Source organism: Periplaneta americana, chromosome 10 (genome assembly GCF_040183065.1).
Source record: "Periplaneta americana isolate PAMFEO1 chromosome 10, P.americana_PAMFEO1_priV1, whole genome shotgun sequence".
In the NCBI taxonomy this organism is placed as follows: Eukaryota; Metazoa; Arthropoda; class Insecta; order Blattodea; family Blattidae; genus Periplaneta; species Periplaneta americana.
The window spans coordinates 145,808,532-145,821,627 of record NC_091126.1 but is presented as its reverse complement, the minus strand read 5'-3'; the positions used below and the strand labels follow the sequence as shown (position 1 = coordinate 145,821,627).

Here is a 13,096-nt window from a genome sequence, read left to right as displayed (position 1 = left end):
AAAAAATCTGAAAGTTAGAATTTATAAAACAGTTATATTACAGGTACCGGTTGTTCTTTATGGTTGTGAAACTTGGACTCTCACTTTGAGAGAGGAACAGAGATTAAGGGTGTTTGAGAATAAGGTTCTTAGGAAAATATTTGGGGCTAAGAGGGATGAAGTTACAGGAGAATGGAGAAAGTTACACAATGCAGAGCTGCACGCATTGTATTCTTCACCTGACATAATTAGGAACATTAAATCCAGACGTTTGAGATGGGCAGGGCATGTAGCATATATGGGCGAATCCAGAAATGCATATAGAGTGTTAGTTGGGAGGCCGGAGGGGAAAAAGACCTCTGTGGAGGCCGAGATGTAGATGGGAAGATCATATTAAAATGGATTTGAGGGAGGTGGGATATGATGGTAGAGACTGGATTAATCTTGCTCAGGATAGGGACCAATGGCGGGCTTGTGTGAGGGCGGCAATGAACCTCCAGGTTCCTTAAAAGCCAGTAAGTAAGTAAGTAAGTAAGGGTTAGTTTGGACATCCCAAATATTCTCGATGCGTGATGAAATTTTGTATGTAGACAATACACACTGCACAGTGTTCAAACCAAAGTGAGTGTTGCATAGAGTACATTGCCAGTCAATACAAACAAACTAGAGAGAAAAAATAATTTGTTTAGCTACCACTTGAATTTGAGGAAGAGCAGAAAAGTTACATTATAATCAGAAATATAAGATATGAAATAAGTAATAATAAATTTGTTAGAATAGTCTATTTACTGCTTTAAGTTATGAGAAAAATACAGTGAACATCGAAGAACAGATAACAATATTTTGATAGAGAGATGACGACTTAAAATTTGCATGCACTTTTAACTGGTCACAGCACGGACGAGTGCTGAGAAGATCCATGCTGCCTCACCCAGTAGAGGGACAGGGAAGCGGTACAGGATGTACTGAAGAAAATTAAATGCATGGTGAAGGAAAATGTGAGTGTTATAAGCTCTAATGTGCAATTGAATAAAATAAATAAGTAATAACATTAAAAATTATCTTGTTGTTGTTTGCTAATGCTGAATTTCTGACAATGAAATCATTAATTTTGTCGCTCTCCAGTATTTTTCACTCAAGGATGCCAAGTTGATAGTGGCTGGGTAGTGTTGAAGATGATTTTTGATCGATTTCCTCTTGAAGATCACATAAGGGGAAGGAGATATTCCAATCCTGTGGAGATGCTTGGCCAAGCAGTCGTGGTTCGTAAACAGTCTAAAAATGGAACTGCAATCTTCCTTGGGTATCCAGGGACGTTTTGGGTTGACAGATTCCCACCTTTTATTTTTGGAAATTTGGAGACGATGATTTGTTATAATTTTGTAGTATTGTGAAGTAATTATTCTTTTTGTTGTATAATGGGATAATTGTGTAGCAGGTTTTTGAATAATACCACAGCCCTTTTTGGCAAGATAATCAGCAGCGTTGTTGCCAGTCAATCCGCAATGTGCTGGTATCCATTGAAAAACTATTTTTTTTTTCTTTAGGTTGTTGAGGTGTAATAGACATTTCCAGCACTCAAGAATTTGTTGACTTTTTGGTGTTACAGTGGATGTTATAGCTAAAATGGCTGCTTTTGAGCAGTGGCGTATACTGGTTAAAGGGTTTGGGCTACCACTGACCCTATTATTACACAAAATATATTTTAAAATCCCTATAATAAAATTCCTTACGTATTTATGTGAATTCCAGACGTCTTGATTGGGACGAATATACGTTGATGACTTCGTCCTTGAAATTACAGTTGGGCCACTTGCAAAGTTTCTGTAGAAATGACTTTTCAATGGATATTAGTGCCAAGCCAGATAAACGTTCTTGTGTATGAGTTGATCTACAGTAGGATTTTATTCTCTTCAATGCAGAAAATGTTCTTTCTACCGATGCTGACGTAGCTGGTATTGTCACAATTAATGTTGCCAATTTAAGGACTTCAGGAATAACTTGGTTCAGCTGGTTTTCATATATGGCAGATAATATTTCATGGATAGGTTTGTTCGAAAAATCAAAGACTTCTGCTGAATATATTACACTTAATTCATTTTTCAAACGTACTTGATCAAAGTGACTGTTATAGGACTGAAATAATTTGTTTAGTGCCTCATTCGGGAAGTTTTCTCTATAAGCAGAAAATTTTTGAGAATCTAGAAGATGTGTGAACTGAAGCTTTCCATAATCAGAAAATCTGTCAGTAATTTCCATGTGCATACGATCTAGTATGCTGTAGTACAGCTGCCTGTATTTCAATCCATCATCTCCTTTTCTTCGCTTTAATGGTGGTTTCATTGTATTGGCTGAAGAATTTTCATTTTCCATATTACTCCATATGGATGGAAACCCACTACGTCTGAACTCGGATATAGTATTTTTTTTTAACTTTGATACCTCTTGCAAGTAGTATGCTATGTCTAGACTTTTTGTCTGAAGAATATTGTAGAGCACATCTGTATGTGCGAACACTCTAGCATAGACTTCAAGAAGAAATATATTCTGAAACTGTGTGAAAAAATTCAAATATCCTTGAGCCTGCACATTTACAGCATCATCCCAGTTTTCTTCAGAGTCATTACAAATGATATTTTTAAATAAAGCAGTCCGTTTTTCTCTGTATTCCTTTACTGTATTTACAAGCCGAGATGTAAAATTCAATCTAGTTGGTGCTACTTTTGGGAGTTTCTTGTTCATAAATTCCTTGAGTTTTCTGATCTTTTAGGAGATGATGAGAAAAATGCAGCTAAACCCGACAGTGTTTTGAAAAAAAAAATGCGGCATTCTGGAATGGATGAAGTAGTTTGTTGCAAAACTAAATTGAGAACATGGCTGTAACAATGGATAAATAGTGCTTGAGGATACTTTTCTTGAACTTTTGTTTTTAAGCCATTAATATTTCCTGCCATAACTGAAGCACCATCGTATGTCTGTGCAATTAACTTATTGCCGACATTGTATTCTGCTATAACACCTTCCACATGCTGAAACAAAGCAGCAGCAGTTTTGTCCGAACTGACATTTGTGAATCCTATAAACCGTTCTTGAACATTGGCAGTACTGTCAACGTATCTTAAAACAGTGGACAATTGACTCTGATTAGAGCAGTAACTTGTTTCATCAACAACAATGGCCACAAAAGGTTTTATGTTCTTTATCATAACCCCACTTATAGCACATATTAAGTCATTCTGAATTGCGAGAGAAGTACCACGAAATACTGTTGAACTCTCAAGATGATTGGCCAGTAAATGGTCAAATTCACTTAAGGAACTTAAATATTCAATATAATTTCCTATATTGTCTGATTCCACACTCTCGTTATGACCCCGAAAAGCCAATTCTTGTTTTCCTAGAAAGCAGACTGCGTTAATAAGGTGCAGTAAAATCTCCCGATTTTTTTTTCACAAGAGCATTGTGTTGGTTGATGTGTAGAGCTTTTCGCTTATCTAGCTGTAAATCAATTCTTGTCTTCCCAAAGTTTGCAAAGTTCATGCTACTACAAATATGAGCTTTTCATTTGTCGTATTCTAGGACTGCCGTTCGAAGGGAGTTCATATTAGAAAACCCCTCTTTTGACCACACATTAGTTTCGCGGCTAAATAACAAACATGGCCAGCAAAATAGTTTAGACAGTTTAGAAGTACCACACAACCAATTCCACTTACCATATGATGTTGAAGTGAAATGGTGTGTGTACTCTTGCTGTTTTTCTTTTACGTCCATGGACAAATTTAACTCAGAAGTTGGTTTTTCCATTTTCACAATTTCAACTTTCTCGTTGTTATGTACGACGGTTAAAAGGCACTTTTAATAAACCTTCTATTACACAGTCATTTTCAACACAAACCTCTCCAGAAACTTGTTCTGCCATATTTTTCACAATATCACTTAATTGGGAAATTAAAAACTTAATAATTCACAATTAATATAACTCTTAGACACTCGAACAAATCACAGATTTAAAATAATGCACTGCAAGAACACAATCACATTCAATTGCTAGTGTACTAAGCATATTGCTGCTTCGCGCCTGCGAAAAAAACCGATCACGAGAGCGGCAACTCACCCGGCCTACAGTGCACGATGGAAACAGAAGGGAGCGGGGGGGGGGGGGACGGGCAGTTATGCGAAGGACAGCATGAGCGAAACGGTCACAGGCTACCTCACGTAGCAAGTGGTTTCTCCAGTGATGCCGCCTTGACAACTTGTTTCTTTTCGAGAGCAGAGAGCGCATATAAATCTAACAATTACTTTAATTTTAATTACTATGGTAAAACTAATAATACAAAATTATTACATTATGTTATATTATAAACTTTTTCTTTTGTAATTTCCTTGGGCTACCGGCCCGCAAAATACGCCCCTGCTTTTGAGTCAGAAAGAATTACTGCCTGCTGGAATTGAGCTATTCTGTATAGAAGATTTTGAAGTGTCGTACATATGGCCTCGACTTCTCCATCAAAATTTGTAGTACCAAATCCAAGGGGTTTGTAAAAGAAGAACAGATGGCATGTAGCTCCAGCACCTGCTGTTGAAAATTATGTAAATCTTATCTTTTACAGAAGCAGCCATTGAAAATGATTTCCACCTCTCTCAATACAAACATCACATCAGCATAGATTATTTTCTGCTGCATGTCATTTTCTGTAATTTCATTTATCACTAGTCTCATTTCATTTTTCAGTGCTTCAAAGGTACGAGGACTGTTTCTGTACACTTAATACTTTGTAGTACAGGGAAGGCAAGAATGCAGTCAGGCGACTATAGTATTGAAAGAGGAGGTTAGTTTTTTTCAGTTGCATTCCTAACTACTTGTTGGAGGCAATTATCGTAATGGTGGGTACTCTAGTGATGGAAGAGTGTCCCTTGACGAGAGTTATCTCTTAAAGAAGAAATCATATGAAAGATGAAGGGTACAAGGGAAAAACGAACAATGTCACAATGCTGTTAAGGGTGATGTCATTATCTAATTCACTGTATTACTACAAACTTTAGTGTTATTTTTACCAAAAGTGGTAAAGGAGAGTTAAAACCATGGATATACTCATAATTTCCTTCATTTCAAGTATAAATATCAATAAATTTTGCAGTAATATACTGAAATAGATCACTATCTCACCTTTATGGAAATGTGACATTGTTCGTTTTTCCCGTGTACCCTTCAGATGTGTATGCAAATTTCTACATTGGTTCCCCTGCTGCTATACACAAAACAATATGTAACATATTAATTTTGTTTTAAAAGTGGCAAGAAACTCGATCTGTTTTAAACAGAAAGAAGAGTGTTTTAACTGACGAGAAACTCGCAGGTATTCCTGCAAGAAGGGTTCTAAGTATGAAGAAATTTTTACACTGGTTTGCATTGGAATGAGGCACTTCAAAAACATCAGCATTAAGAGGCTTGAAAATGCTGGACTTTTATCCAAATAAATTTTCAATTGTTCATCAATTAACACCAGCGGATGCAGCTACTCATGTGAATGTCTGTTGGTGGATGTTGCACTCTTCAAGATGGTATAGTTCAGCAGCCGGCATTTCATGTGGCAAGCAGCAGCTTATATCATACTTTTGCAGGGGCAGTTCCAGCATAGACTAGTAGTTGTATCTGGCGATCAGCATGTCTGTTTCCAAACCATTAAATGTAAAGAGTGCAGCAAAACGAATATTTGTAGAAGAATGGGATAAATATAGAACCTGAAATTTGAAACTTTTATTAGTAGACAATCAATCAAAACAATCAAACTCCTGTATCTCCTCATGAGGAGCATAGGGCATTCACGAAGTGCCTCCATCGGCCTACTTGTAGCCAACTTCTTCACTTCGCTCCATGTTTTCCCCTCCCTAGCTTCCTCTAAAACTGTTCTCTTCCATGTATTTTTTGGCCTTCCTCTTGTTCTATTACCCTGGGGGGGGGGGGTTCCAATCCAAAGCCATTCTTTCTACTGCTCCATCTTCTTTCCAATTCCACTTTCGTCTTTTGATTTGTATTGTGATTTCTTTCTGATTTGCTATCTTCCATAGTTCTGAGTTTGTGATTATATCTGGCCATCTAATTTTTTTAATTCTTCGTAAACATCTATTAACAAATGTTTGCAGTTTATTTTGTATAATTTTACTTGTTTTCCATGTCTCACAGCCACATAATAAGACTGATTTCACATTACTGTTAAAGATTTTAATTTTTGTAGATATAGATATGATATAAAATTTCCATATTGGGTACAACTGGACAAATGCACTATTTGCATTTTTTATTCGGTTCTTTACATCCTCAAAGGCTCCACCATCCTTGTCAATTATACTACCCAAATATTTAAATTCTTGAACAGTATCAATGTTATTATTATAACTTTATGTCTTTTTACTATTTAATCTAGTTTCTTTAGTTTTCTTTACGTTTATTTTCATATGAGCCCCTTTTATTACTTCTAATAAAGTATTAACTTTATTCTGCATATCACCAAAACTATGGGAGAGCAAACAGATATCATCAGCGAAATCCAGATCTTCCAAGGTATCATTTAATCCCCATCTTATACCTCTTCTAACATTGCTAACAGACCTTTCCATAATATCATTCATAATAATCAGAAATATGATCGGAGAGAGAATACAACCCTGTTTCACTCCGCATGTAGTTGTTATATTTTCTGACAGCATACCTTTATGTATGACACTACAAGTATAATTTTCATACATAAGTTTAATTAGTCTACAAATTTTTTCTGGTATACAAAATTTTGTTATTGTTCTCCATATATAGGCCTAATCTCTATTAAGCAAGTCAAACACTTTCTCAAAATCGATAACTAGTAAATATAATGTACTTTTCCATTCATTGCATTGTTCACAGATTATTCTTAAGGTATTAATTTGATCAACACATGATCTATTTGTGCGCAATCATGCTTATTAGTAGACAAAGGTTTGCAGTATTCTAGTTCACTCACCGTATCGTGCAATCCAGTTGAACATTTTGGTACGCGATGAAATAGTTCAGTCGTGCGAATTCCTGTCTCATTTGTGAGTTCATCGACTCCCAGGTCTGCTTCCAAATGTGATAGATCCTCAGAGTCTGTGACAACAAAAGCCACAGGCACACCTCCATAGTGATGCTTTGCTTTAAGCAAGGCATGTAGCCTCTGCTTTGTGAGGTCGAATGATACATGGTCATGACAAACAACGAACACCAGTCCAGATACACCAGTTAATGCATCAGGGTTCTTCATCCTCCCCTCCACCATGTTTTGTCCAACAACGCGTCTCACACTCGCTGTTATTTGATGGCCTGTGGTTATTGTTAATCTGCCCAGTGTGAGTGGTACAGGCTGCAACAACACAAAAAAATATTTAGCAAAACCAAATAATTTTCTAGTTCTTGCTCCCAATTTACCATAATTACTCGTGAATGAGACCCACATTTTTTGTCAAATTTTGCCATAAAACACAGCGGTGGGGCCTTTACACGAGACACTGTACAAAAAAAAAAGCCAGTGATTTGGTACACTGCTTTACAGAGGAAGCCAAAGTGGTTGGCCAACAACAATAAAATGTATATTAACTTATATCTTGTCTCCACTTCTACGGTAACAGTATATCTTAACGAGGACCTTGAATCTATATCTGCATGGGCCAGAAAGTTTGGTTTGACTCTCAATGCAAGAAAATCACAAGCAATCCTAGTGGGACATTGTCTATTATGCAATATTACTCCTGCTCTTCCAGTCAAGTTAAATGACACAATAATCCCTTTTGCTTCCTGTGTTAAAAATCTTGGAGTTTACTTTGATATGTATTTAAACTGGAATAACCAAATAACCCATATTACCAAAAAAGTGCTTTCCATACTACATTCCTTAAACAGCATTCGAAAATTCCTTCTGCTATCACTCAAGAAAATACTAGTGGAAAAACTAGTAATGCCCTACTTCGATTACTGTGATTTTCTACTGACTGACCTCAATGTCAACCAGTCGCAAAAATTACAACGTGTTCATAATTCTTGTGTTCGCTTCGTCTGCGATGTCCGTCGCGCTGACCACATTACCCCATCCTTCCAAACTCTAAACTGGCTACGGCTTAATGAACATAGAAATTTTCATTCTCTTGTTCTCCTTTTTCAAGTCCTTCACACTTCTACACCTACCTACCTTGCCTCCCATTTCATTTACCTGTCATCATATCATAACCTCTTCACATGCACGCAAAATAGCCGCATACTAGCCACACCAACACATAAGACATCATTGTATTCATCATCATACACAATCTCGCTTTTGCACTTGTGGAATACCCTACCCAGTGACATCAGAGACTGTCGGAATTTAGTAGCGTTCAAAAGCAAGCTTATTAAGTATTTTCTTACTGCGTAGAGTAGGTTTAATTTGTACTTAATCAATAAAAGAAATGCTTCTCTCTTCTTAACTTTTACAATAAACTGTCTAGCTTTTATTAATCAGTTAATCTTTTAGTACTTTGATTTTTATTGTATCTGTAAATTTAATATTAATTGTAATTATAATTGTAATTGTATTCTTAATATTGTAGTTCTAATCCCCTGGTAGAGGGGAAGAGAAGGCCTGATAGCCTTATCTCTACCAGGTTAAATAAATAAATAAATAATAACATAAATATATTATGCCATAAAACTAAGAAAATGCTCGGATGTAAAAGGTCCGAATGTCAAGATTGTTAAAAACATATACTAAACAACAAATGTAACCTCCATATGTAAAGGGTCCCGGATATTGTGAATCCATAACATTAAACACAAATTTGCTTAGGCCCGGTTGCAGAAACGCAAATCAAATCAGTCCCTGATCGCCAATCAGTTGATGTCTGATTTATTTGATTGTTCATTGCGTTGCACAAACGTGAATCTCCAATCAACTTGTCTCAATTTACTAATTGCTGATTTAAGAAAGAAATACATTTGACAACAGCGCTATTTAGCAACCACAGCCAATTTGATGCTCTTTAAAAGTCGCGAAACGAATGCATCAAGTGGGCGGTGACTAGGAAAACAAGTGAATGTTTTGCTGTTTTGTTGCTTTTTGTAGAAAGGAAACAGGCGGATTCTATTTGTATATAGACTACAATATAGTGAAAGAAAATGAAGAAGAAAAAAAAAAGTGAGGGGGCTTCTGTTGTGGGATTTGCTAGGGGAATCGACAAGAAATTGGAATATGCATAGCCTCCATAACCCAAAATAATTCCATTTCCCATCTTTCTGTTTACAAATGGAGCTCGTAACCTACTCATTAAAAATAATGTGTTGTCATGTGTAGAACCCTGCCAATGGGCTACAACATTCCAGAATTTCAATGATGGTGTAGTCTACATATTGCCTGTATATTCACAGAAAAGAAACCTTTTCTATTTCGATAAAGTTCGGCATCATTTCAACCAGGTGATTGGATGGGGATGTGAGCAGTCTATACAACCAATATTAGGCTACTCTTGGAAATCCTGACATGGCTGGAAATTCTCTCTGGATTTCAAATCGTTCCCTGTTTGAAGTTTGGGGATTTATGAGACCCTGCCATACAAAGCAATTTCATACGTAACATTCCTAACTACTCGGCAAATAGTTGATTTGTGGACCCTAACAAGATAACCCAAGACCGCCTGAAAAATTCCAACAGCATAAAATCTCAGCATTATTAGAACTTGGTTCATAGGAGAAAGTGGAAGGTTTCGATTTATCTGTCTGCATATATTTGTTTCAATTTTTTAAAGTAACAAAACACAGGAATCCTTACTTAACCTAAATCTTTGCTCAAATTCTCTGTCATTACACATAAAAACAATTCATGTCTATCACGGAAACGCCTTCTTCTTAATGATATTTTTTTCATTTAAAATTTCTTCATCAGAAGAATCCATTATGTCGAAAACAATATTGTTACGCTATAACTATTTACTATATAATACTGCATTATAAACAAAACAACATAAATAGCCTGCTTGATCGATGATCAATGACTTAACCAGCAAAAATCTGTTGATCAAATCTGATGGAAGACTGATTTCCGATCAAACACTGATTGTTCTTTCTGCAACAGAAATAGAACTGATGGCCAATCAAACCCTCCTTAATTGCCAATCATATTTTGATCGGTGTTTCTGCAACCGGGCCTTAGGTTTGGAAAATGAGGCAAATTGCATTCTTGCCTTTGTTGTGTCTACAAATTAAGTTTCATTTGAAATGCTTTAATTTTATTGAACAAATCAATAATCAGGAGATTTTTACCTTGCAAGGAAATATTTAGGTCATTTAAATGATTTGTCACATCCATCAGGAAAGTCAAGTCTACAAGCCAGAAGGGTCGATCACCTGGCGAAAAGCTCGAGCTAGCATGCTATTATGTCATCACAGCGCAATGCACCTTGCCCTCCCTAGCTCCACATATATGCACTGAGTGCAGGTTGCCCTCTATGAGCACCACCAAGATGAAAGACTACATTCAAAAAGTTTGTGCTTATTTCTGATGACACGAATCGTGATGTACAGTTTCCCTGGAAAAGGATGAGACGATTGAATATTCCTAAGTCTCAGATGTAAGACACTGCGCATGATCGGAGACCAGAGCACTGATACACAAGATAACGAATATTGAGTTACTTAAATTCAGGCTATTTGGTTTGTTACTAGCATCGTTCCGAAATTCAATTAAAAAACTGCAAAAAATATGATAATATTACGTAAATAAAAGATAAATATATACATATATACATGTGTTTATTACTTATAACCAGCATAATATAGTGTAGTGAAATGTGCAGTATGAAGATGCCAGTTATTGCAGTGCAGTAGGAGCTTTGAATTACGAAACTTTAATGCACTTAATTTATAAAACTCTCTTATGGTATGGACTAACCGATTTTTTTCGATTAACCATTCAGTGCACCTCCTTCATTACCATGGATAACAGAGGTTCTACTGTAGTGTGACATTTGACATGTTCAAATCTGTTGAAAGTCCAAATTTCAAGTCCAATTGAAATGTTCAGAACCATAGTGAGCCAAGTACCATTTACTAAAACCGTAGAAAACAAGGGTTAAAATGAAGTTATTACCATAATTCAATGGAAACATATAGCAAGTAATATAAAGTATATACATTAAAACTAAATCATATGTTAATCTTCTTTTAAACTATGGTATTGACTTAACTTTAACCCTTGCTTTCTCCGTTTTTAATAAATGGCTCTTGGCCCACTATGGCTCTGAACCCTTCAATTGTTATGTTGCTTGTGTGTAAGGTTTTCTATGGTATGTGGGTTTTATTGAAAAAGTGAATAGTGAAGAAGACGATGCTACAATTTTATTAATAAAATGCATCCACATGGACCCTCGTCATCATTTTATCGACCTGGTAATGACAGATGTGAAGGTTCATTTTCTCAAATTTTGTGCCAAGTTGATGTCAATACTTCCATAGAAAGGACTTACATACTTTCAGCCAAGATTCTTACAAGATAATTGAAACCAAATCGCCTCAGTTGTAAAAAGTTACAATTTGGTTCAGGTTTTGAAAAATGTTGTAGTCTACACCTCTATGTTTTTCTGCCAGAAAGTAAGTTGTTATAATTTATCAATTATATTTTTCTGTCTGTAGATACAGTACTGTATTCCCATTATGATATACAATTTCCAGCCTTTTTTAAAGTGTGGCATTTAAAAAAAGAATTTACAATAAATTTAAAACAAGCAAAAAAAAAAAAAAAATGTCGCAATAATTATTTGAAGCTTAGCTCTTTATAATCTTCAATATAAATCTTAGTTATAGTGTAAGTTTCATGAAATTCCAATGATTAGATTGAAAACTGTGACATTATTTGTAATTATTTCAACTGCTGAACTGCAAATACCATTTGTAATAAAATTTATATTTTCTGCTCAATGAACTCATAGATTTAAAAAAAAAAATATTAGAGGGAGTCATTCAGTGAGTATGTAACAGATTGGTAAAATTGTAAACGGTGGTTACATGGTCTGAATCGACACAGAATGACTCATATTAAGTAATTCACAAACAAATATATTTTAACAACTTCATTCCAGCTCCCTACCTGATTAATTGCACTTGGATCCTTATTTATCGAGAAAACTTTCTGTGTATATTCCCTTATGAAACTTCCATACACTGGGGATTCTTTTTCATCAGGGAGAGACACTACAACTTTGAAAAATTGATATGTTCCAAATTTTTTTTCAGTATTAATAAACAATCCAGTTCCCAGTATATCAAATATTGGTATCTGATCCATACAGTCCTTTGATGCTAAAGGTTCATCTGAAACAATCAAGAAATCTCGTTACATAACATGACATTTATCTAAAACACGTCATCAAGAACAGAGAGAATAAAGACTGAGGACACAAGCACAGTAAATGATTATCATAAAATTTCATGCAACAATCTTAAATTCAATACGTTCCCCACATAGCATGAGCATTCTCTTTCCCTCGCCCTCTCCCCTCCCCTCCCTCTCTCTCCCCCCACCACCCCACTGCTTCGTGTCATTTTATCGATTCAGCTATGTCATCTACATCTTACAGCTTTTTTCCTATCGATATTCTGCAGCCTCCTAAGATTGATGGCATCTGTTTGCGAATCGCATACTATTGTCGGACCATCGGATCTGTGCCCCTTCAGTGCTGTCGTCGTTCTTGGAAAAGTTAATGCCTGTACTCACTCCATTCCACCCGCTTTCCTCCCACCACGTTAAACAGCAGGCCACGAACCTTACCGAATAGGGATGTTGCCAAACTTCCGTAAAATGGTGTCATAAATAACTGATCCTCCATGCTACAACATTATTTCTTTCACTCAAAATACATCTTGTATTTCTACATTTTTTAAACCTAAATCCCATGCTTCAAATCACTTTCCATAATTTTTCTCTCCAACCTTGGAAATTACTTCTTCTCTCACAAGCTTCAGTAATTTCTTCAATGTTGAAACTTCTTTCTGAACGGTACAAAACTCTTGTATCTTTCTTCTTAAAATACATCGGTTCATATCATCTACAATAATTAAAAGTTCCCTCGGTCTGTTCTTCTC

At 35.8% G+C, this 13,096-nt stretch overlaps 1 protein-coding gene across 4 annotated transcripts in view; it reads right to left on the bottom strand.

Moving 5' to 3' along the window:
• Nucleotides 1-13,096, bottom strand: part of xmas (RRM_XMAS2 and SAC3_GANP domain-containing protein xmas) — a 143,431-nt gene that overhangs the window by 18,686 nt on the left and 111,649 nt on the right. For all 4 annotated transcript variants that reach the window (XM_069838219.1, XM_069838218.1, XM_069838220.1 and 1 more), the window contains exons 15-16: nucleotides 12,102-12,325; nucleotides 6,978-7,355 (exon numbers count right to left, since the gene is read on the bottom strand). In XM_069838219.1, the coding sequence (XP_069694320.1) occupies nucleotides 6,978-7,355; nucleotides 12,102-12,325 (602 nt within the window). The remainder of the gene's footprint in view (nucleotides 1-6,977; nucleotides 7,356-12,101; nucleotides 12,326-13,096) is intronic.